Here is a 22,397-nt window from a genome sequence, read left to right on the forward strand (position 1 = left end):
GTTAAAAGGACAGAAGACAGGTTCTGTCTCACCTGTCAGAGACGGCACTTCAACAGCATCAGGCTGGAAAAACGGATCAAATCTGACAAGTCACATGTCTGACAGGTGCTAAGTTTCTGAAACTGGTTGCCAAACTAATATGTGTGTTTGAGTTTGATTTAGGCAACAATGTGAGAACTTGTCAGTCATGTCAGACTTGACTAATTTCTCCAAACTGATCCTTGTTTCAAAATGTCCAAACAACCATTTCAAGTGAGCAAAGTAAGAAGATGAATGTGTTCTAATGCTGTTGTGTAAAAAGTTCCTCCATCTTTCTTTGCGGCCCTTAAACGCTTCTGCTGCACCGCATGGGAGGGCAGGGGATGAAAACCCAAATGCGAGAAAACGGGGTGAAAAGCAGCTTTTGGAACGTAGACTTTATTCCTGCAGCCGCTGCTGTCCTCGCCTCCCTCGGTCCGCGGCTCCTCACGTATAAACAAAAACAAATACCAGCTGTCCTCATGCACGTAATCGCTCTTCAAAACACGCACACCCACACATGCCAGTGGTACAATGGTGGCGGTAACGGAAGGGGGTCGGAGGGTTCACTGTACCCTTATCTCACCCCCGACACACACACACACACACACACGGGAAGCAAAGTGGATTGCCTGTAGCTGATTGTGTGTACCAGGCTTTCCGCTGCTTTGAATGTGAGGAGTTTCAGCAGCTTGGCATCAGCGCTGCCATGCATGTGAAGATAATGAGGCCAATAAACCCGGTGCTGGTCCAGAGAGCTGGACGACGTAACCCAGGGAAGGCTGTAAATCTCTAATTATCTCATCATAAATAAAAACTCCACATAACCTCACAGCTTTGCTATCACTGCTGCCAGTGTGGTTTGGATTTTTTTAAATTATTGTTCCTTTAAACAAAATGGTCATTCAAACGGCATCTTTTCAGCATCCAGAGCACAGTTCAGTTCGTCCATGCTTCTGTGTGAGGTCACAGGAGGGAGTGGAGAGAGCCCAGCAGGACAGATGGAACAGCCCCCTCTCCTCTTCATCACCTCGTGTGTAAATCAGCAACAGTTGAACTGTTGAGTTTATATTATAGCTCCATTTTGATTTGCAAAGAATGGACTCATGTCTCCATGGAAACCTGCTGATTTTCTTCTGCTTGACATCAGTGGGAGAGAAGCTGTTGTCGAGGTCAGGGCTGCTCGATTTTGGGGGAAAGACATCCCTGCTGTTATTTTATGATCGCTGCAGTTGAAAAACAATCAATTTTTCACTCTTTCTTATATTGCAGCCATTTGCTAAAATCAATTAAATTATTTTTGTCCTCATTAATGAACACACAGCACCTCGTAGAGACAGAAAAACACAGAATGATAGAAATTTCTGCAGATTTATTAAAAAAGACAAAGAAATATCACATGGTCCCAATACTCAGACCCTTTGCTCAGTATTAAATACAAGCACCTTTTGAGCTAATACAACCAGGAGTCTTCTTGGTAAAGATGCAACAAGTTTCTTGCACCTGGATTTGGGGATCTTCTCCAGTGTTTAAAATACTTACATCGTTTTTCATGTGAAAATGTCATTTCCCTCACTGAAGTTCATGTTTTTGGTGACATATCCACATGTGAATACGTGGATATGATGTTTTTAACATGTATTTCATACACGTCCCATGTTAATGTTTCCTAATGTGAAATCTACACGTGATGCTCCTGTGGTTTTTCTTAGTGTAGAAACAGAAACATCTGGGTGTTATTGTGAAGCAGCTGTTTGATGTAGAACTTTCACTTCCTCTATAGAGGCTGTTTACAAAAGGCAGCTAATTACAGGAGTTCATTTGGAGACAGGATTGATGAGTAGTGACCACTTAAGTGTACCTCGATGGTTTGGTACCCTTACACCTATAGTAAAGCACCTTTTGTATTGTGGTGACAAACTACAGAGAACATTTGGTAAGATCTACAGGTGACAAATGGACATTTAGCCTACACATGCTGTAATAACTCAAAAATGTAAAACAAGGAAATCCGTGTTGTTTAACAACTGACCTAATGTTGTGGGATGTAGACAAAACAACCCTGCTTTGGGCTTTGTGTAAACATTTAGCAAAAAAATGCAGTACTTAAGTGTTATTTTTCTCTAACAGAGCAGAGTCACAGGCAGTGGTAGCCACAGGACACTGTGCTCTGTGTGGAGGTGGTTCATGCAGCAGGGACAGAAGGACATTCTTTTGACTCCCTAGTCCTCTAGGTGGCAAATATACCTCAACATTGACTGGACAAGCTGCAGCCTTAAAAAATGCTGAAAGGAAAAGCAGACTTAAGCTTCAAATTCCAACAGAGATTCAGTTCTGTTCAAGTAGGTGGGTGATACGCAAAACATACACAATCTGTTTACAGAACTTGATTGTGATTGTGTAAAAACACAACCACGTGATGTTAAATCATCCCAAAATAAAAAAGGATGTAACTGGTAATTAGCTGCCTTATGTTAACATGTGCTAGTAATGCTAACACATGCTCGTAATGTTCATATGTACTAGTAATGCTAACATGTACTAGTAATGCTAACACATGCTAGTAATGTTCATATGTACTAGTAATGCTAACATGTACTAGTAATGCTAACACATGCTAGTAATGCTAACACATGCTAGTAATGTTACGTGCCAACACGTGCTAGTAACGCTAACACGTGCTAGTAATGTTATCGTGTACTAGTAATGCTAGCATGTGCTAGTAATTCTAACATGTGCTAGTAATGCTAACTTGTGCTAATAATCCTAATCCTTGATGTTAACATGTGCTAGTAATGCTAACACGAGCTAGTAATGTTAACATGTGCCAGTAATGTCATGTACTAGTAATGCTAACATGTGCTAGTAATGCTAACACATGCTAATAATGCTAACTTGTGCTAATGATCCTAATCCTTGATGTTACCATGTGATAGTATTGCAAACACGAGCTAGTAATGTTAACATGTGCTAGTAATACTAATAATGCTAACACGTGCTAGTAATGCTAACTCGTGCTAATAATTCCAACACATGCTAGTAAGGCTAACATGTGCTAGTAATGTTAACACGTGAGAGTAATGCTAACATGTGTTAGTAATGCTAACTCGAGCTAATAATGCTAACACCATCGACATTTATACTGGACAATTCATTTCCATAGGCTCCTATGACACGTTTTTGTGCCAAAATGGGAGGTGGCCACCACCGCCATTTTGACTGTGTCACAGGTTCCGTCAAGCCCAGACAATTCCACAAAAGGGAAGAGAGGTGGAGCTGAGGGTGGGGCTGTAAGGCTGGGATCAACTGACGACACCCAGTCGAGCTAACTACAAGCTAACCTGAAGCTAACCCAAAGCTAACACGGAGGTGGTAGTGGTTGTATGAACTAGTTGACTAGTTGACTTCAGTGCTCTGTAGTGACTTTTTATGCCTGTCATCGACTAGTCGCTGTCACGTGATAATGACTGACAAGATGCAGTCCTCGGAAAAGACAGCAGGTAATGAGCCCCTGCGCATCGGGAGGCGAAGGCGACGCGCTGTGCCAGAGAGTCGGTACTGACACCAGCGGTAAAACGGACATTTAACCAAACTGTGACCTTTTCCCTCTTGCAATTTTACCTTCCCCTCACCCCCGGCTCATTTCCTTTAATGTTTTCTGCCTTTTATTTGTGCCTGATGGGGTTGCTGCTGTGGAGCGAGGTGCATCACCTGTTTTGTCCTCCAGTGACGCACCTCACTGATGCGGCCGGCGAGCAGCGAGCACTCCGCTGTTTTTGTGGTCGGTAGATCTTTTAGAACTGCAGTTCAAAGGTAACTCGTAAGGTGAAGATATATGAACCCAGGTAGCAGTTTTTCTTTAGGATTGAGAGGAGATGCAGGAAGATAATAAACAGACAGGACAGAAAAATTATCAAATAAAAGCAAGTTAGTTTTTGTGCCTGGTGGTTGCAACAAACAGACACCATTGAAGGTAATCAGAAGTGAGGAACAGAAAATGAAATAATTATTTTAATGTTTAGAGCAGCAGGAACTCTGAGAGGCTGCAGGCGCATCAGTGAGTTTGCGGCTGCTGCGCAGGGGGAGGGGGGAGAGGGCTGAAGCAGAAACTACCGTTGTTAAAAGAAATGTGTTTAACTTAAAAAATGTGGGCGCAATTTTAATTGTCAAAAACTCCAGCAAACCCACACACATCGGCTGTGAAACAATAGCCTACACTTAGACTGGAGGCAGAGGAAGTTGTTTGAATGTATAAAAGATGCATGTGAATGAAGGGACCACCAAAGAAAGTGTCATAGACACTTTTTGTTTCTGTTCCCATGTTACACTGGTTTTATAAAACACATTGTGCACTAGTGTCATTTTCTATGTCTCACTTCCCTAATATCATCTCATAATATAAGCTGTGTCCTGTAGACTTTTCTTTATGCACATGCCCATTTCTAATTCTGTTTTTCTTCTTCTGTTATTCTCTTTCAGCAAGAAATTAAAACTCGTTTTTCTAAACAGGTTGTTGGGTTATTTTTTATTAAAACCAGTTCACCTTAAGAGAAATCAAATGCACACTTTTTCCCTATCACAGGTGTACATAAAATAACCTGCAGTTATCTGGATGTTACAGTGTTCATATTGTGTTTTTTGTATTTTAACCATCGACATATCTACTGGACAATGTGTTTCCATACATATACTGGACAATGTGTTTCCATATACTCCAATTATAAGTTTTTGAGCCAAAATGGGAGGTGGCCACCACTGCCATTTTGACCGTGTCAGGTTCCGTCAAGCCCAGACAATTCCAAAAAAGGGAAAAGAGGTGGAGCTGAGGGTGTGGCTGTAAGGCTGGGATCAAATGACGACACCCGTCGAACTGAAGCGATGTAGCTACAAGCTAGCCCAAAGCTAACGTGGAGGTGGGAGTTAAGCTAACAGAGGTAGCTACCTAGCTGCAACTGGAGGTAACTGTGCACAACACCAGAGCTTCTGAGTCAGAGATGCGCCGGGCTGACCGCTGGGTAAAACCGGGTAGAACACAGAGGTCTCCCGAGAGCTCCAGAAGCTGGTAGCCCGCGTAGCGGACAAGCGCCGCTGCGTACAGAGATGCGCCGAGCTGCCGCTGAGGGGAGAGAGACCATACCGATAGTCGGAACACAGCTCCACCAACATGTTACATTTCAACCAATTTTCTAAAGTGCAGCATTATGTTAAATGCACTGGGTTTTACCCTATTACATTTAAATGTCATGGTTAAACAGTACATGTTAAAATCTAAGCTCAGCTAGTGCAAGAGCGGCAGTGACCTAAAGTACATAAATATAATTTTACTTACCGAAAAAAATGAAGTGGAGACTCCTTGGACGCTCTATTAGTGCAATTAATACCACAGCAAGTCATTTTGTCCAACAATTGCACAAATAATATCCAAAAAAGAATACACAAATGCTACAACTAATGGTCTAAGTTGAGAGACTGAAAATGACGGAACAGTTTTCAGGCGAGGCCAAGGCTTAGGCTGAGGCCTTTCCCCGGGGATAGCTCTGCGGTCACGTGGGTCTGATGCTCATTAATTATACAGAATTTTAGGCATTTAATACACTTAAACAGAAGGGTGACAAAAAATCCCCCCCCCCCCCCCCCCCCCCCCCAGAGTTGTCATGAGTGTAAACTAGATCTATTAAATCGAAAACATGTTTTGGTACCAGGCTGTAAACATGTTTATTTCTGCTGTGAAATAGGTATTTTTAACATGGGAGTCAATGAGGATTTGCTCGCTTCTGACACCAGCCCCCAGTGGATGAGGGTGGAACTGCAATTTATTTCACTTCCGTGTTGGCTTCATTTTCAGACCCGAATTATGGGGGCTTGATTTTAACACAGACAAATTTGCCCCTCATTCTCCTCCACGTCTTCAATCGCTCGCCACCTCCAATCCCACGTTTCCCATGATTGTGTATCTTTTCACTCCTCCAGTCATGGGTAAATAAAACGTTCATATTTTTAGAGTTTTCCCGCGAAAAAAAGTTTCCAGCTCTGTCTGCTTCTATATCCTCGACTTTCTTTATGTTTTTGAGGGCGCAAGGGCAGCGTTATTGACAACAGCGATGTCCTGACCAATCAAAAGCTTGCGTTCTCTGTCTCACTCGACAGATGTTTAGAAAAGAGTGCTCGACTCTGTCTGTCCTTGTGAGCCTGCTGGAGAGCCCGCGCAAAGATGGAAAACGGTGTTGCGTGTCTCCGTGCCGAAGCAGACGCAGAAGCATAAATTAACCTGAAGAGAGCACGGTGACCCACTGTTAGCTAGTCTGGCCTGCCAGACTCGTCCTCTGTTTAATCCTACACTAGTGATGTGTCGGTCACGAACGAACCGGCTCTAAGAGCCGGCTCTTTGAAGTGAATGACGGGAGCCAGCTCATCATTGGGAGCCGTCCCCTCCCCTCCCCCTCCCCTCTTGCTTTGGTGAAAGCTACAGGCGATTGGTCAACATGTGTAACTGCGTGTCCAGACTGTACACGCACAGAGCAGCAGGGGCGGGGAAGAGGGAGCATCAGACTCAGACACACAGCAGAGCACATGTGGGAGGAGGGAGAGAGAGGAAATGAAGAGGAGGAAAAAGGCGAGCGAGAGGGAGGAGAGTGCGACGAAGACTGTGAGAAAATGAGCGCCAGCAGTCGGAAAGTGGAGATTTCTTAAAGTGTTCAATTATTAAATCCATAGAAATTTTACATATTTGATACATTGCATGTTTTTACATTAGTAAATAATTTTACAGTTTAGCATTATTTTGGTTATAAATGTACTCTACGCAACAGAAAATCTGAAGAGCCACTTGGGAGCCAAAAGAGCCGGCTCTTTTTGGTGAGCTGCGCCAAAAGAACCGGCTCTCTAAAAAGAGCCGTAATTCCCATCACTATTCTACACAGAGAGAGAGAGTCTGGTTTCTCACAAGCAGAGAGGCACATGAGGGGCGGGACTAGCCAGCTCAAAAATAACCAGTCAGAAAAAAGGTGGAAATGCCGACTGTACCGCACAACACTGTAGTTTTTTAGCTTCTCATAAGGAAGCATGGGGCTGGCTGGCCAGGCTAAGCATTAGCAGCTTTAACATTTCTTCTGATCTTGGTTCTAATGATGCACCGATGCACGTGACAAAAACAATAGGAGCGTGATGCAGAACCGTGGATCTATGTGTTTGTTAGAGCTCACCATAGATACTTTCATTCACATCCCTATAAAATACCTCAAAGTGATCATGAGTGATGCTGACCTGCTACATCAGCGGTATCAAACGTTTGAACTGACGTGACCACAGGTCTGAGAGGGGCGAGCAGACACCTGCAGTAATTGCACATGATTCTACATTAAGGTGATAACTGATGTGCTGAGTGGGCTTTACAGCTAATTATAAGGGATGCTGTGGTACACAGATGGTCAACAGTGGTGATGTATGTGTGTGTGTATGTGAGCGTATATCTGAGCAGAGAGCAGTGATGGCGTGGCACTCCATCCTCTCTTGCTGGCCTGTTTCTGCTGCTGCATGCATCGTTTTTCACATCAGGCCTTTATGCTGGCAGCAAGCCTTCCCTCCCCTCGCCTCCCTGCTTTCACAAATCTCATTTGTTACTACGTCACTCCACAACACAAACACAACTCCTCTGTTCTGCTGCGTCTGATTTGCCAGAGCGGTGCATCAATCTCACGTGGCCTCCTAAACAAAGAGAGGAGTGTCTTTATTTATTTATGTTACATCTCCATGTTTTTCTGTATTTCTTGCCCCTGGTTCAGCCATGACAGAAGACAGCTGGTGCCAATATGAGTGTGTACGCTTAAATTTCCTCTTTCTGCTAATATGGACGAGGGTCCACGTGCGGCACAGGAAGTGGTTCTGCAGTGGTTTTGATTTCACACACGATTATCATCAGCCATAGTTCCCAGCACTCACATAGACCCCAAAGTCTTGCTAAGAGTGAATCAAAACGATAAAACAACAGAACGGATCCTCATAGGAACACACACACACACACAAACACACACTTGGATGCCAATTGGATGTCATCGTTAGTGAGAAACCCCTGGGAAGGAACGATCTAGTGTGCTGACTAAAGGACCCAAGAGAGAAGCACACTTACTGTACAAAGAGAGTTTGGCTCATGAACACTGATTGACCTATATCACTACTGGGAGGAGTCTGAGTAAAGATTAAGCTACGAGAGGGTCCAGCTCTGTCCTTCAGTTATGTAACACTCCTTGGGTAACAGTTCTGAAGTATGAAAGTAAAGATGAGAGTTTTTCTCAGTAGTTTCGGGTTTAGATTCCTTACAAACTGGTTTTCTGGTTGCTTGAAACTATAAAACTAACAGTTATTCATTCCAGAACAATAAATATTCAACTACACCTAATAAACAGAGACGATCATATAGACATGGACATTTTTTAAAAAGGTTTTAAACAGGAAAAGCATTCATGAATTTGGATTTCACAATAAACGTATAAACTAATCAAATCAGTAAAATAAAAAACATATAAAAATACTTTTAATTGAATTACCTGTAATCTGTCATTTGATTTGATTGATGGTCCAAACATCTGTAAGGGATTTATATGTATTATTTAGGTCAACCGGATGGAAACTCAAGAACTCAGTACAATTGGCATCACCAAGCAGGACTTCTGGGTAGGGTCCTGCTAACAATCCACATTTGCCAATAGAAAATAAAGACTTTCAGAGGACTTGGACATGTGAAGGCAGGAGGAAGTTTTGTTGACGGAGGAAGACTGGAAAGTGACCGTGCTAATTATTGATAACCAGAACTGAAGCGCTGGCTCGAGTGTCACGGTCAGAGTAAAACCTACCTCCCGTTAGCAACGCTGTTGTTTTAAACGCCGTCATTCCCATCACCGCTCCTTCTCGACTCACAAGTAGCCTTTTCTCAAGGTAGTTTTTTAACTGCCAGGTTTTTGTTTGTGGCCCGACTTTTTACATACCACCCTCCTCTGCTCGTGCACGTTTGGGTGGACATGCTGTTTGGCCGAGGAGTTCAAGTGGACTGTCATGGCCCAGGGCCATTTGGGCTTTTCCCTGAGTTTTAGTGTGTGTGTGTGTGTGTGTGTGTGTGTGTGTGTGTGTGTGTGTGTGTGTGAGAGAGAGAGAGAGAGAGAGAGAGAGAGAGAGAGAGAGAGAGGAGATGCAGCACCTGTCTCCCATCTCACTACATTGCCTCCCAGTTAGACTCTCCCAGCTGTTCCTGATGATCAGCTCTGCCAGCAACATAAAAATCAGCCAGCCCTCAGTTCAGGGAGCAGCCGAGCAGAGAGGTCCTCTCTGGGCTGTTGTCTCCTCAGCAGCATTTGGTTTTGTTAAATTAAGTTTTATGTAACAACTTTGGTGGGTGCTTTGAAAGACTCTGTGTTTAACTGCAACCATTTTCAGAGCAAAGGAAACTTTGCACTTTGCTTTGCTTCAAATAAGACATCACTCGGTTGAGGAAGTTGTGTGATCTTTCTAAGTTTTGGTATTGATTTGGTTAATGAGAGAGTTTAGTCATTACTTTTTAAATATGTTTTGTGTTATAATTATGTAAATAAATGTTGTTTTGTTAATTTTAACACAAGACCATGCGTCCTCAATTGTCACCCCAGGCCTCTAGACAGCCTGGATGGTAACATGGACCCCTTAGTTAACATCGCTGCCTCCTGGATAACTCAACCTCTGAGAGCGACGCTAGGACTGGCTGGTCATTCTTGGATGGAGGACCTTTGACTCTGTTCCACAGTTAAAATCTGCTCTTCCACAGAAAAACTACCACCAATTAGATTTTTCTGTCTTTAGCTTAGCTCTTCTCCTTTTTCCCAGCTGTTTCATGCAGTCTATGTAAAGGGTAAGTCTTCTCCGACATCCAACCTGGGTATAGAGTCTGATTTGCACCTCCCCAGCAGCAGCGCTAGTTCCTTGCTGTTTGAAAATCTTTAAAATAAAACAACTCTAGCCAAATGCCTGCTTGATTGTACGACCCTGCATCCCAGAGTGCTTTGCAACGTTGCGTCACAATCTATTTTTAGCTACTGTAGAAAGCCCAATTCTTTAGTTGTCTGGCTTTGGAGAGTAAAGCCTAATTTATACTTCTCCGTCAGCTCCACGAGGGAGAGACATGCACGGATGGAGACATTTTTCCCTCATACTTCTCGCAAAGCAATTCCCCGCCAAGACAACAGAGGGCGTAGCGCTGTTCTGCGGTATCCTGTCATGTATCTGGTCCAAGATTGTGTGTTTATATTGTGTTTTTGTATTTAAGAGTCTTTTTAACACGGGCAAATTTGTCCCTCCTCCTCATGCGCTCGCCACCTCTAAACCCACGTTTCCCGTCGTTTCCGTCCACGAATAAAACGCTTGCTGCGCATCTTTTCACTCCTCCAGTCACGGGGAATTAAACGTTCATATTTTTAGTCATTCAGCGAGGTATTCTTCAAGCGGCTTTGTGACTGCCGCTAGATATCCTCGGCTCTCTTTATGTTTTTGAGAGCACAATGTTAGCGCTGTTGAAGAAGGCTGCATCCCGACCATTCACAAGCTTGCGTTCTCCATCTCGTTGGACGGATGTTTAGAAAAAAGAGTTTGACCCCGTCCGCCCTCACAAGCCTGTCGGAAAGCCTTCTAAAGGACCGATAATGGCGTTGCGTGTGTCTGTCTCCACGCAGACGAGGAAGTATAAATTAGGCTTAAGTATTTTTTTCTGGTGGACTAAAGCCAGTACTATAGCATTCAGATAAAGCTAAACAAGATTTAACTTCCTGTAAATGCCTTCAAAGTAAAACATACCAAGTTTAAACTTTCATGGTTTTTTAATTAGCATAAAAGATTTGGAAAACTGAAAAATGTGTTTTATTATTCCTGGTTATATTGGGTCACTGTGAGATTTCATGCAGGCTGAACATGAAAATAGTCTCCTACACCTATCTCCTGCATTAGCTTCTGATAGAAAATAGACGGTGAAACTCTAGGACCTGAAAATCCTCACAGATATACGTCACATTGTCATCACCCATTTTGTCTTGTGACGGGGAAGGTCGTTGTTGATTTAACATCAGGAAACAGTAGAGAATGTATCAGCTAACTGTTAGCATTAGCAACTCCACCACACAGCAGAACTCCTTCAGGTTTGTGTTGTTTGCGGGGATTAAACATCAGCTTTGCAGAGTCAGTGGAAGAGTCCCGCTCCTGTAAGCCAATCGGAGGCAAGATGTCCAAAAATCAGGAAATAAGATTCCAAATCCTGCCGTCTGAAGCTCCTCTCTGATGTGGCATTCCGCTAGCTCCTGAAACAAGAGCATCTGCCCTGACATCACTTTATTTCTGTCTGATAAAATGTATTCAACACATAGCAGCATCCTGATGAACCCCAAAATGGTACAAACTGAACTTCTCTGCCAAACCTACACACACACACACACACACACACACACACACACACACACACACACACACACACACACACACACACACACACACACACGCTGACACTTACTCCCTCTCTCCTTTAGCTTATCTTTTAATTCATTAATGTGTGTCTATGTAAAACTGTGGTTCAAAGAAGAGAAATGACATGGGTTTGTTGGAGAGGGCGTGGGCAAGTCAAATGAAACAGTCCGTTTGGATGCATGGATGGATACAGAATGAGTGACGTCAACCAGAAAACCTGAACAATGAATCTCCTTCAACTCCTTTGAAGGACTTTCCTGACACCTAGTGTTCAGCTTCAACCAGACATAGAAATATTTTTAGGATTTACATTAATTTGACTTTTGCAGCAGTTTTAAACACATAAATCTAATCATTTGTTTTTATCAAAAGAGAGAAAAAAGTGTGTATGGCTGACTTTTCATCTGGAAATTAAAGTTATTTTCTTTCCTCATCTGTGTGCGCGTGCACTTGTGTGTGTGTGTGTGTGTGTGTGTGTGTGTGTGTGTGTGTGTGTGTGTGTGTGTGTGTGTGTGTGTGTGTGTGTGTGTGTGTGTGTGTGTGTGTGTGTGTGTGTAACACTGACCAAAATCACCTGACCTATAATTATAATTGATACTGTAACCGGCTGGTAAAAGACCAGAGATTTAAATAAAGACTGAAGCCTAGTGTGGCTGTGACCTTCTGAGATCTTTTCTGTCTATTATGGCAAAAAGTATTTTTCTGAAATATTTAATCTGATAATTTCGTTAAAATCTCCTTTAACATCAATTAAATCAAAAGTTTCTATTCATTAGCGTTTCATAAAGAAACCAAAAGTATGATTTCCTAACACTTTCCTTGAAATTGTTTTTAAGATAGGAATCATTATCATTTGTCTTCGGTGTTACACACACACACACACACACACACACACACACACACACACACACACACACACACACACACACACACACACACACACACACACACACACACACACAAGCTAATTTGAACAACCTAACACTTCAGTTTACGCAAAGGAACATAACACAGTCTGGTTTGGCATCCTTCATATTGTGTTGACCCAAATCCTGACAGGTCCAGGTGTTCGGGTGGGGGGGGGGGTGGGGGGGGGGGACCTTTGTAGGAACAGAGTGGATTGTGTTCAGCTTGGCAGACCCAGACCCACTACCTCCTTCACTGGAACAACAGTGCTTACTCAGAGTCAAATGAGCTTATTGCATGGATGGACTCTAGCTTTCTCTTCCTCAGCCGTTCAGTGTAACCAAAGTCTCCTTTTAATATCAGATACTGTTCATTGTCCAGCACACATGTCCAGCCTCACATCATTTGCATGCCCTACAGCCACTCATTTGTATATGTGCACTGTTTACCTCATCCTAATAGCGTTATCACATCTGGCGTTTGTGCCAAAGCCGCACTGGATACTGCTAGGTGAGGCTGTGCGGTTGTCTTTTCCTGATGAGGATCTAAGCACAAGCAACGTAGCTCTTACATCCATTCTCGTGGTATTCTGGGCTTCTGAGGAACAGGAGGCAACTTAAAAGCTAAGGAACTCCAGCTTCATATTGAGGTCTCTGGATAATTCGCCTCACTCCCTTCTGAAGAGACATTTGGATCTAGGTTTCTGAACCAAGAGGAGTCTAGACCAGGACAGGGAGAGCCTTCACACATTCCAGACAATGCCAGGAAGGCGGTTGAGCAAAAGTGGGAGTCTTGAGCCAGAACCAGAACACCAGCATCCTGGGTCAGAGAAGGAGACGATGGAGCAGAGAGGACGCCCATTGACGTTGACCCAGATTGAGTTCCGAATGCAGCAGCTGAACAGCCGGCGTCTCCTTCTGCTGGAGATCCAACGGTCCAAGAAGAAGGAGGTGCAAAACAGTGAAGAAACCATAGAGGCCATAGAGAGCACACAGGAGGGTGAGTCTGTCGGACACTATCTTTTGTTTCAGGGTCTCCAATCATCATTGTCTCTAAATCTAGATTGACTAGCTACAGTTCATTATGGAGCTTGACAACATCTATGGAAACTGCCAACAGATCTGGATGTTTCCACTCAGTCTTTAATCCATTTATTGGCCCCATTTGGACGCTTTAGACCAGTGGTGTTCTATCCTGGTCTTCTAGGACCACCAACCATACGTGAGATGTTTCTCTGCTAATAACACACCTGGGTCTGGACAGGGACTACTGCTCTTTTCTCTGACGACGTTCCTATGCTACTGGGAATTAAACACCAGTGGATGATGATGAGGTGTCTTCAGCTAGCTGCTCCTTTTCTTATCTCCCTGTAAACTCTTCTCTGTTTTCCCCTCAGAAGGCCTCCTCCCCCACTGGGGATGAGAAGGTCCTGACATTTTTCAGATTATTGATTAAGCAAATGTGTACAAAAACCCAGTACCCGTGTATTTATTTAGAATTAATTTATCAAAGTGACTAAACCAAAGTGAACACATTTTACTGAGTGTCTGTCATCTTGGAAATAACTACCATTAGAATTAGGAATGGACAACATATCTGCATCAATATCGGTATCGGCCGATGTTAGTCATTTTTTTTAACATATCGGTATCGGTTTTATAAATAAAACCGGGCCGATATTAACAACCGATATTTTTTCTATGTCGTCTTCATTTGTTTGCCTGTTTCGGGGGGGGGGGGGGGGTTGTGTAGTTGTTTAGTAATGCGAAGAGTGAATGAAACCATCTCAGAACCGTAAATGTGTGTGGCGTGTGTGCATAATAACGTAAATTCAGTTTTCATAACTTTCATTCTATACAAAATCTGCTGATTTTAGAAGCCTGTATGTCAGTATATCGGTATCGGCAAATATCGGTTATCGGCCACAACAGTGATCTTAGTATTGGATATCGGTATCGGCCCCAAAATTACATGTTGGTTGCATCACTAATTAGAATCTCTTTCTCTCTTTGACTATTAGAAATATGTTTTGTGTAATTATTTAATGGAGAAAGTTTTCTGAACAGCCTCAGTTTGAGGAAATAGTGTTTACATGCAACAGAAAGAAGATGACAGCTTAAATGAACAGAACCAAGATCAAAGCATTTTGCCACCATCTTAAAATGGCTCCAATATTCTAAATTTCATGGTGGGCCCTGTCTCCCCGGGCATCTTCCACACAGCCGCATGGCTCCCATGTGAGGCTGTAGTTGTCCCAGCTGCCTGTGGAGCTCTGAGGGAGACCACAGAAACACTGCAGGGCTGCCAACAGCGTTGCCAACTCAGGAATTTTGTCATTGTTACTAACAACTACATGAACCCCCCTGCCCAATTAGCTTTTTTTCCAGAAAGCGCCTAGCAACAAACCTAGCTGCATTTCCAAGGACCCTTTGCTACTTTATGTAGAACTTTGTGGTGAGCTGGTGCAAATTGTAGCCTCTTTTTCCTATTAGCAGTGGAGATGAGTGGTACCCGGTGGGGTCTTCTGCTGTTGTAGCCCATCCGCCTCAAGGTTATGCATGTTGTGGCTTCACAAATGCTTTGCTGCATTTCTCGGTTGTAACGAGTGGTTATTTCAGTCAAAGTTGCTCTTCTATCAGCTTGAATCACTCGGCCCATTCTCCTCTGACCTCTAGCATCAACAAGGCATTTTCACCCACAGGACTGCTGCATGCTGGATGTTTTTCCCTTTTCACGCCATTCTTTATAAATCCTAGAAATGGTCGTGGGTGAAAATCCCAGTAACTGAGCAGATTGTGAAATACTCAGACTGGCCTGTCTGGCACCAACAACCATGCCATGCTCAAAATAGCTTAAATCACCTTTCTTTCCCATTCTGACCTTCAGTTTGGAGTTCAGGAGATTGTCTTGACCAGGACCACACCCCTAAATGCATTGAAGCAACTGCAATGTGATTGGTTGATTAGATAATTGCATTAAGGAGAAGTTGAACAGGTGTTCCTGATAATCGTGTGTGTGTGTACATTTATTTTCATTGTAGATGTTGAGGGTAAATGAACGCCAATGTGGCGTGATGATGTAATCTATATGCAAACTAGTGTGTGATGTCATCTGGCAACATCTGGGTGACTTTCTTGGTGAACTTCAGCTACTTTCTGTCAGAGGCAGTTAGCAACACTGCTGCCAACTCTCACGCATTAAGCATGATATGCACTCATCTCACCCACTTCACACACACTCACGCCACACATCCAATGTCTCACGCTGAACCCCCCTGCTCTTGGAACGGAAGCAAAACAATCCATGTCAATCATTTGCTCCCAGTTTCACCTTTTTGCCCAATTTTGTATTTGTTGTTAGTGACGATATGAGTTACATGACCAAGATGGCGGTGGTGGGAACTGCTCATTTGGCTTCAAAAAAGCCCCACAGAAAGATGTTTGGTTTGTCCATCTTTTTATACAGTCACTGGTGGCTGGTGGTGGTGTTGAAATCTGTCAATAAACCAGAAAATACAACCATTTGAGGTAAAACTGGTAAAGGTTTATCAAATGACAATGGGCCGCTGTAGTTTTAAGCTAGCAGCAGCATACTGTTAGCTTAAATTGGCTGTTCCTTTGCTTAAGCTCTTTATCCCTAAACGGAGTCAAACCATTCTGGAAGTTCACGTGAGCGCAGTTTGGTCTTTCTTTTGTCAAATAACATGTCTGACATGTCTGCTTTGATGTCGGGTTGCTAGATTCCACGCAGGGCAGCGAGGAACTGAGCGAGCTGATGACCATTCAGAAGGAGCTCGATGAGCTGCTGGTGCTAAAGGAAGACTTGGACAGAAAAGGAAAAAGATTCGTAGATTTCTCAAACAATGGCAAGTTTCCCTGTTTGAGGTTTCGTATGTCCCCAAATCTGTCTTGAAATTTCAAAAGACTAAAAGGTGTTTTGGCCTCAGGTCAGAAAGAGCAAACGTCTTACAAAGGGAGCCCTCGTGGAGGGATCTACATGCTGCCTTTTTTCCAGCCAAACCAAGACGATGCACCTGCAGCACAGAGACCACCAGAAAGAATTGTACCATGTGTGTTCCACCTTTACTGATCAATGTTTGCCCAGTGATGCTTTAAATGTTAACCAGCCAGATTAAACTCCATTTGTTTCTTGTTGAAGCTGAGATTTTGGGTCGGAAACCAGAACTCACACAGTGTCCCTTCTGCGAGGAGGTGGTGGTCACAGAGATCCACAGCCAAAGAGGTGGTGCCATGTGGATCACGTGCTTTTTGTGCTTGATAATGGGGTGAGATTCAGAAAGCCCACTGATTTACGCCGACTTTCTGTGGTAATTCATTCACATCCGTTCTCCTCTCAACAGCTGTGTTGCAGGCTGCTGTTTGATCCCGTTCTGCATGAAGCGCCTCAGGAACATTCAACATGTGTGCCCTGAGTGTCACGCCAACATTCACACCCACAAGCCTCTCTAACAACTGGGTAACCACACTCATGAGGAAGACTTCCAGACTAGAAATTGGCATGGACTTCTCAAAAAGAGGATGGCCTGTGAACAGTATTCCTGCAGAACAGACTTCCATTTACTGCTTTTTTACTTCTCCTGGACTAAATAAAATTCCTCCTGATGGACTGAGCCAAAAATATCCACATTTTATACTTTGGTTATTGCTGGTGTAAATACTTCCTGGTTGTGAAAATAGGCTAATAATGCAGTCTTTTTCTACTTGTTTCCTGATGGAGATTATGTTTTGCCAGCTGAATATTTGCTTATGCAATCTCTCAGTGAAATTCCCTTAATCAAAACTACTGTGAGGTGGGGAAGGAGCACTTTCCTAGTACCTGGGGGTACTTTAAAATACTTCAGATCAATGTTTTCACCCCAGCATATTAAGCTGTTTCCCTGCTTCAACACAATCTGTTCAGCAGCACACCAAGCTCTATAGAAGCATTCCAATTATCACTGACTAAATCTAAATGGTTGGAGCAGAGAAACAACTGAAACATGCTAGAGTGAATCCTGAAGATCAGGGCTGAAGCACACTGCTATTTCTAAAATCATTAAATTAAAAGTGCTCGTTGTTAGTGTTCATAAAGATTTAATAAACAAGTCCAAATGACACCACTGAGATCTGTTTAAAAAAAAGTCTAAATTTAAAACCAGTGTGGTAAAAAAAAAAAACTTAGGTACTTGATCAGGAGATTTGGGAATTTGTTGATCCAGAGCATATAGAGCTCCGAGAGTTGACGTCACTTCTCCCGGCATGCAACAGTTCAAATCGAAACGGCGCCATATTGGCAGGTAGAAGCCGGCAGCTGGACTATTTGTTATTGTCAAAAAACTCAATCAGACAGGAAATATGGTAGATTCCTGTTGTGCCCCAGGATGCAGAACAGACACGGACGACATAAGGAATGAGCCGTCTACAGGATTCCCCAAGATCCGGAGCGCCGCAAACGTTGGATCATTGCAGTAAAACGCGCTAGTGACCGGGCTAAAATGAAGCTGTGGGATCCAGAGAGTAAAGGTTTTCGCTTATGCAGCGACCACTTCATATCAGGTACTTAAACCAACGTTTCCTCAACTGTGTATGGTATTTATTTTAAATGCTTTTATTACGATTCTTAGTGGGCTTCCTAAACTTATTTTGGCATGGCTTTTTCTGTCTTATTACTCACAGCAACAAGTAAACATCACGTAGAACGTTGCCTCGTGAGTTCTGCGTGCTGCCGTTTACGTGTTTTATGATCACAGCAATTAACCGGCTAAGCTGTATTTAATTTTTAAGCAATGGTTGATCAATTGTCAGATCACACATAAAAAGCACTTTGGATTGCTATTATCTGTCTCACCGAGTCAGATCTCAGACAGATCCTGAGACGCTCCTGCCTGACATATTTATTTTTTATTTACGGAAAACAATCAAACTAGTGATTTCTCTTGGCGTTCAGTTTATATATTCAAACAGCACAGCACTCTATTTAAACTACTTACGTGTAAATCTGTTATTTGTCCATCCATTTTCATCTGGGTATCCGGAGTCGGGTTGCGGGAGCAGTAGCGTCGAGAGGCCCAGACTTCCCTCTCCCCAGCCGCCTGAGCCAGCTCCTCCGGGGGAATCCCAAGGGGTTCCCCGGCCAGGTCCAGTAAGAAGTCCGCTCCGACAGCTTCTGGTGTTTTTAAAAAGTATCCCAGGGGCACGGTAAGGGTCGGAGATGTTTAGTCTATTTAATTTCTGACTATATAAAACAATTTCTTTGGTTTTAAAGTGTGAAGTAAACTCCGACGAAGTAAAATCCAAGCCGATCCCGTTCATGGTCATGTTTACGATCCGTGTTTGTTTAGCTTCTTTTACCTGCCAATATGGTGTCTACTAACTGAGAGTCACGTGGGGCCCGGAGCTCTATAGACCAAAGACATCTACAGAAGGAAGCTGGAGAAAGCTGGGCAGATCAATGCCTGTGGTGCATGGAGAGGACTCGGGAACATCACAGGTCACAGTGGTACTAGTGAGTCTGCTGAAGGGGACCAGAACTGGGCTCCCAGCAACAAACAAACACACACACACACACACACACACACACACACACACACACACACACACACACACACACACACACACACACACACACACACACACACACACACACACACCTCTCAGTTACATCTGACCAGGTGAAGAGAGAACTGAGGTGGCTTAAGAGCAGAAAAGCAGCAGGTCCTGATGGGAACAGCCCCAGACTGCTCAAAGACTGTGCTGACCAGCGTTGTGAAGTGGCCGTGAAAATGTTCAGCCTAAGCCTTTGGTTGGAGCAGGTCCCCATTCTGTAGAAGACCACCTGAGTGGCCCCTGTTCCCAAAACATCACATCCTTTAGAACCAGACCACTACAGACCTGTCACCTTGACCTCCCACCTGATGAAGACTTTGGAGAGACTCATCCTCACCCATCCACATTGTGGTGAGCCCAGAAATAGACCCACTGCAATTTTAATATAAACCAAACATGGGGGTGAAGGATGCACTCAACTACCTGCAGCTCCGGGCACTGACTCGCCTCCAGACGCAACAAAGCACTTTGAGAATCAGTTATCCAACCATCTGTACTGCAGCCGAAGATGAGGGGTGCAGGAGTGGACAAACATATGACTTCATGGACCATCAACTCCGTCAACAACAGGCCACAGTATGTGAGGCTGTACATCTGAGGTGGTTGTGTGCAGTACTGGAGCTCCACAGGGTGTGGTGCTCTCACACGTTCTCTTCACCTTCTACACCCTGGACTTCACCTACAACACAAACAGCCATCATCTCCAGAAGTTCTCTAATGACTTGGCCATTGTCGGCAGTGTGTCTGAGGGGAATGACCAGGAGTGCAGGTCAGTCGGTGTGAGTGTTACCACCTTTGCTTGACCGGTAAAACAAAGGAAATGGTGATCGACTTCCAGAGAAGCACTCCCCCTCACTCACCGGTAAACATCCAGGGAGCAGACATTGAGGTGGTGGATAATTTTAAGAACCTGGGTGTTAACTTCAACAGCAAACCTAATTGGTCCAACAACACAGATGCTCTGTATATGAAGGGCCAAAGTTGCCTCCACCTCCTGAGGAGGCTGAGGTCCTTCGCAGTTAATTCCCAGCTGCTAAAATGCTTTTATCATTCTGTTGTTGGCTCCGTATCCACTCTGCTGTGGTCTGTTGGGGTGCAGGCAGCTCTGACTGAGATAGGAAGAGACTGAACAAGCTAGTTTAAAAAGCTAGCTTGGTTGGGCTGCCCACTGGAATTCAGTTGAGGAGACTTGTGAAAGGAGGATGCTGGTGAAGATGACCCCCATCTTAGAAAACCCCTCCCACCCACTGCATTCCACTGTGGAGACAGATGGACAGTTCCTTAAGAGGAAGACTGAGACATCCCAGATGTAAAACAGAACGCCACCATAGGCCATTCATCCCCTCTGCAGTAGAGTGTATAACTCCTGAACCTTTAACTGGTTTTGGCATTATCCTGTTACACAATAACATCAATGCAGTACTCTGTATGTTTTCAATACTTGTGCAATACCGGATTTACACAGTATGTCTGTGTCCCTTACAGTGTGCTGCATAGTTCAAGTTTCATTTTATTTGTGGTTTTAATGGATGAAGGTTATAATAATAGCATACTGCCTATGTGTATATACATGTACTTTTGTTACTATTTTTCTTCTAGTTATTCTCTTAAGTGTTGGTGCTGCTGTAACAAGTGAATTTCCCCACTGTGGGATCAATAAAGTCTATTCTATAGGCACGTGTTATCAGAAATCCAAAGAAGAAAAAAATCAGCTATGAGCTACGGCTCTATATTTAAAATGGCCATCTTTCTACAAAAGAATATCCTAGAAAGTTAAAAAATTGTGCAATGTTCAAGAAAATTTACATGAAGCTCAAACATTGCAGTAAATGTCAAACAAAGAGGTGGATCTAGATTGAAATACTTTATGGGGCTGTTAAAAAAATTGTTCAATAAAATAATGGCCACAATATGGATTGTTGCGAAGAGTTTGGAGAAACTTCCCCCTTCGCATCTTTAGAGGAATTAGTCACTAAAAAGACGATAAGTTGCAGTTACTGACACAGCCCTGTTTCAGTTTTTAAACACTGCTCCTAAATTCTTGTTGAATGTTTGTTTTAAAAAATATTTCACATCCTTTCCACTAGGTACAAAGACAGAAAAATGAGCATAACGATGTGCTTCCTGTTGACAGTGACTGTATGTAAAACAAAAACCCAAACAGGACGACTTGCTGACACGTTTATTAGAGATCTGGGAAATGATATCAGAAAATATTTACAGTCCATAAAAACCAGACAGAAGTTACGTTTCCTAAACATTCAAACTTTACTGAAAACTGTAGCTGTCCAGTTTTTATAATCTGACTAAAGATTACGTTAAAACATAATGGTAGGACATTTGGAGGAGTCATTTCATACCAGCTATAAAGCATGGTGGTTGTAGCATCATGATGTGGTATTGGTGCACTCGCAGGACAGATGCAACTTCATAGGAATTCAGAGCCTTGGAATCAGTTGAGCGTTCCAACAGGAAGCGAAGCTGAGGAGTAAAATCTATCTGTAGTATAGTAAATATAAGCTAATTTCCAAATCAGCTCAGATGTCATACTTGAAATTTCTTATCAAGTGAAGAACATGGACTTGAAAACCCCCATGCATGAATCAGAGGGGACATATAATGTATTTTAAATATATTGTATTAGTTCAATGGTAGGCTGCACAGTGACACAGTGGTTAGAGCTGTTGCCGTGTAGCAAGAAGGTCCTGGGTTCGCTTCCCAGCCTGGGATCTTTCTGCATGGAGTTAGCATGTTCTCCCTGTGCATGCGTGGGTTCTCTCCGGGTACTCCGGCTTCCTCCCACAGTCCAAAAACATGACTGTTAGGTTGATTGGTCTGTCTAAATTGTCCTTAGGTGTGAGTGCATGTGATTGTTTGTCCTGTGTCTCTGTGTTGCCCTGCGATGGACTGGCTCTCTGTCCAGGGTGTACCCCGCCTGATTGCCCATTGACCGCTGGAGATAGGCACCAGCCACCCCCCCCACGTGGACAAAGCGGGTTCAGACAATGGATGGATGGATAGTTCAATGGTCTAGAAAACATGTTCATGACTTTTTGGCACAAAGTCCATCTCACATAAAGCAATTTTAGCAGTATTATTGACATTTTAGAATAAGGGGTTATTCTATGCAAATTTCCCATTTTGAAACATCTTGTTTTAGTCATAATTCCCAAACGTGGGCAGAAAACAGATTGATGTTTTCATTTTTCAAGTTTAGAGTTAGAGGCAGAAGAGAGCCACATGGCAGCACCAAAAGATGCAAATAGTTCGATTTGCACAATATGTACCCTTTAAGTTTTTAAGGCCTGTTTGCTGTGTCGGATGCCCATTCTGCCTGATTTTCCGCTTAAGGAAAACACTGAACTTATAGTTAGTGGAAAAGAGGCTGGAAAAGTA

The 22,397-nt window shown here is 43.3% G+C and overlaps 1 protein-coding gene across 1 annotated transcript; it reads left to right on the top strand.

The window, feature by feature from the left end:
• The first annotated feature begins 125 nt into the window (after positions 1-125).
• Positions 126-18,535, top strand: LOC129166616 (lipopolysaccharide-induced tumor necrosis factor-alpha factor homolog). Its single transcript, XM_070545502.1, has 4 exons — positions 126-1,190; positions 16,136-16,465; positions 16,555-16,681; positions 16,757-18,535. Exons 2-4 carry the CDS (start codon positions 16,393-16,395, stop codon positions 16,863-16,865), a joined length of 309 nt encoding a protein of 102 aa, XP_070401603.1. The 5' UTR covers positions 126-1,190; positions 16,136-16,392; the 3' UTR covers positions 16,866-18,535.
• The last annotated feature ends 3,862 nt before the right edge of the window (positions 18,536-22,397 follow it).

Source organism: Nothobranchius furzeri, chromosome 16, assembly GCF_043380555.1.
Source record: "Nothobranchius furzeri strain GRZ-AD chromosome 16, NfurGRZ-RIMD1, whole genome shotgun sequence".
Classification (NCBI taxonomy): domain Eukaryota; kingdom Metazoa; phylum Chordata; class Actinopteri; order Cyprinodontiformes; family Nothobranchiidae; genus Nothobranchius; species Nothobranchius furzeri.